The sequence below is a fragment of the Cynoglossus semilaevis genome, unplaced genomic scaffold, assembly GCF_000523025.1.
Source record: "Cynoglossus semilaevis isolate Cse_v1.0 unplaced genomic scaffold, Cse_v1.0 scaffold1507, whole genome shotgun sequence".
Classification (NCBI taxonomy): domain Eukaryota; kingdom Metazoa; phylum Chordata; class Actinopteri; order Pleuronectiformes; family Cynoglossidae; genus Cynoglossus; species Cynoglossus semilaevis.
Window position 1 is genome coordinate 308,865 of NW_007585114.1, and position 3,400 is coordinate 312,264.

General features: G+C 35.9%; 1 protein-coding gene across 1 annotated transcript in view; it reads right to left on the bottom strand.

Moving 5' to 3' along the window:
- terfa (telomeric repeat binding factor a) overlaps positions 1–2,565 on the bottom strand; it is a 4,692-nt gene extending 2,127 nt beyond the window's left edge. The window contains exons 1-7 of the mRNA XM_017030761.2: positions 2,367–2,565; positions 1,677–1,769; positions 1,413–1,543; positions 1,205–1,291; positions 910–1,050; positions 269–393; positions 6–149 (exon numbers count right to left, since the gene is read on the bottom strand). Coding sequence (XP_016886250.1) covers positions 6–149; positions 269–393; positions 910–1,050; positions 1,205–1,291; positions 1,413–1,543; positions 1,677–1,769; positions 2,367–2,529 — 884 coding nt within the window. The 5' untranslated portion in view covers positions 2,530–2,565. The remainder of the gene's footprint in view (positions 1–5; positions 150–268; positions 394–909; positions 1,051–1,204; positions 1,292–1,412; positions 1,544–1,676; positions 1,770–2,366) is intronic.
- Positions 2,566–3,400: the final 835 nt, after the last annotated feature.

The following is a 3,400-nucleotide window of genomic DNA, read 5'->3' on the forward strand; positions in this document are numbered from 1 at the left end:
TAGGCGAAAGGCACAGTAAAAGGTCCCCGTGTGTCTGCTCCTCACTCTCCCACTCTTCCTCCAGAATAGAACAGGTTATTTTATCCGATCTCCGATGCAATACATTAAAAGCTGCCTCCAAACTTGTCTTTGTGATTATTTTATGTTTGCTGGGAAGAAACAGAAGAACATCAGTATTAAATATTGACGTGATAGAGAGTAAAGAAGGACAGATCAGTGAAAAATATCAGAATAAGTCATACTTCTTTTAAAGGTATATAAAACCTACCACTGGTAAATGACTGCAGTGTCTGATTGTAAACTGGAGGACAGGCCTGGTTCCTCTAGTTCCTCAGGTCCAACTGCATTGTCATCCTGCCTTTTAAAGCTTTCATCAATAAGTTTTCTTGCAGCCTAGTAAACAAATAATATACACTGTTTATTTGAAAATAGTAGAGTATCAATCTAATGTCAGCGTTGTGCTGCTCTGAAGATCACAGCTCCCATTAGTGAAATTGATGCATTACCTATGAGTACCTTAATGTTAGGCATATCTACCATTTAATTTGTCTGAATATGATCTGCACTGAAATCAGCACTGCGTAGAATAACACAAAAACAACAACACAACATTATTCTGTAGCCTGATAACTGTCAGTATACTTTGTCTCCATTTTAGTGGAGAAATTGTGGAGTCCCACCACAGTTAATATTACATATGTCAAACTCTTTTCTCTAAACAGTTAAATTGCCATATATGGTGGCCTGGATTAGGCAATATGCCCTGGATCTTGCTAAACATATACAAATTAAATATACCAGCCAAATATAAATTCAGAACGTAAAACAGCACATAGTCGGGTATTCCACCCCAACACAGCTCACCAGAAACAATGTCACTCAGCGAAATAGAAAACAATGACAACATACCATGTGCATAAAAGGAACCCCAAATGGGCACAGCCTCTGACAAAACGCCAACATCTCTTGTCTGAACTGGTTGAATTTGATTTGCTCAAAGATGTCATGTGTTTTACACTTCTGACTGATGATGTCCAAAAGTATGGCTTTCTGGAGCACAAAAAACAGATAAACTCTGGGAGTATTGTGCACAAAGAATTGCTTAACAACAATCAAGAATCATAGATACTGTATATACACTTATACGTGCACACACGTCTAAATAGATTCCCTTAATTTGCAGGGTTAGTGTCACCAAACTCACCTTACCCACGTTTGGACCAGGAAAGTGTTTAGTTAGTATCTGTTTTGCTTTTTCAAACCAGCAGTTTTTTATAAAAATCACCACGATCTATAATCAAAAAGAATACACTGTTAAAAGTATATTATTCAAATACATAAAACTTTACATGTAAAAATGAATATACATGTTAGACTTTTTTTTTAATTGAAAAAAAAAAACAATTGTTTACCATCTCGTAGATAGACATGCAAGCTTTGTCAAAATCCTGTTGTGGTACACTGTATTCCTGGCATATGCTTTCCAGCAGCATTAAGGCTTTTTTCAGATGAGCTGTAGACTGGTTTGGCACCAATGACAAATCTATAGACAAAGGATGGTAATCAAACCATAACCCAAATGATTATTTATCTAACACAGTGCGTAGAATGTACTTTTTAACAGTACTGTATGATGTTTTTGCACACAAAAAAAAGTTACCAAATATTTGTCTCACCAAATTTTGCACCCTCAAATATGCAGTAGAGAAACTCAACAACTTGAATCTTCAGCATGGTTTGGCAAGCCAGCACAAAACGATCCTGGATACCTGAAAAAAAAGCAATTTTAGAAATGAAATGAATCCAAACATGACTCTGCTTTCATTTACGTGGTCATTAGGAAAAAACATCCCCAGAATTTTCTCAAAAATAAATCAGATTATTTAACAACACAGACAAATAAATATTAATGTTTTCTTGTTCTGATCTGACGCCGAGTAGAAAGTGAGAAGAGTTGACGATGCTTCACGGATAAAAATACAAATTACTAAGTCAAATCGACAGATTGTTGTAAATAAACAGCAAGGATTCGGAGAGTTAATGTTTGGATTTGTTTGGGTTAGGCTACGAAAATCAGGTTATCTCTTTGCAAAGAGAAAAAAAAACTAAAGATGGTTGAGAGACGTGATGATTAACGTGAACGGTTTGAATGGAAAAAGGGGCAAAGGGATAATATATCCAAACCAAAATGATATTTTACCAAAATATAAAATACCTCTCGTTTTACGTAATTGGTAATAACACTCGCAGTGATTATTCGAAGCTAACTATAGAGATATAGTTATCTCTATGTGTGATATGCACATTAGCTAACAGAGCAAATTGAAAACAAAGCCTACAAAGAGCAAAAGTTTACAGTAACTCACAGTCGAGTACATGTTTAATGCTGCAAAACTCCTCGTATTGCTCTTCTGTTAACGACTCCAGAGCCAGAGATGCATAATGGTCCACTATCCAGCGGTTAATGATGGTCTTCATGGCATTTTGTCGACATTCTGTGCTATGAAGAGAAGTTTTCTTTGCCGCCATATTTACGTTCTGTCAACGGAAACAGAAAGAACCTGACGTTTTTCTGGAGAGGTCGAGCATCTATTCCCTGAGTTTAGCTTTTCAGACTGATCTTAACGCACAGGCACGATGATTGTACACATATACAAATGAATTGTTCGAAATATGTATATCTGTATTAAATATTGAAAATATATAACCAAATATAAGGAGAAAATGTTTTTATTAACTTATGGCCGTTCTGCCTGTAAGTCTAAACCCAAGGCGTAATGTACTGTAGAGCTTCACAAAATGAAGATGAAGTGTTTTACCTCCACCTACTGGACAAAAGTGAACAACGCGGTCCCGCAGAAGTTGGATGCTGTTACATATTTTAGAATATACTGTATATTTACAGTTAACGCAATTGACCTGGATAGAATTTATAACATCAAATTATGTTTTGCCTTTAGACGTATTTTTTATTCCACGTGTAGACTTCACACAATACCGTTCAAAGATACGTTTTCCTGATTAAAATGCTTTAAGTAAAAAGTTATACACTAATGAAAAAATGTTTTTAATAAAAATAGCTATTAGTTTATGCTTTTGTACAGATATACAAATTTCTAAGTAGTTTTTAATTTTATCGTAGTAGTTATGTCCAGTCAATCACAGGAAATTAATGGATGCGCGCACACGCACACATAATACAGTAACATAAAAGTTTGTGGGTTTTCTGTCTAAAGCCGTCTAAAGTCTCCATTTTACTTGCATGAACGTATAAATCATACATTGTTATGTAACAATAGACAGTAGTCTCTTGCGTAACGACCATAACCCCGCCTCTTTTCCATTGACCAGGCGCATGCGCGCTGTCACCGCACCTTCCGCCATTGAGGGACCCACGATC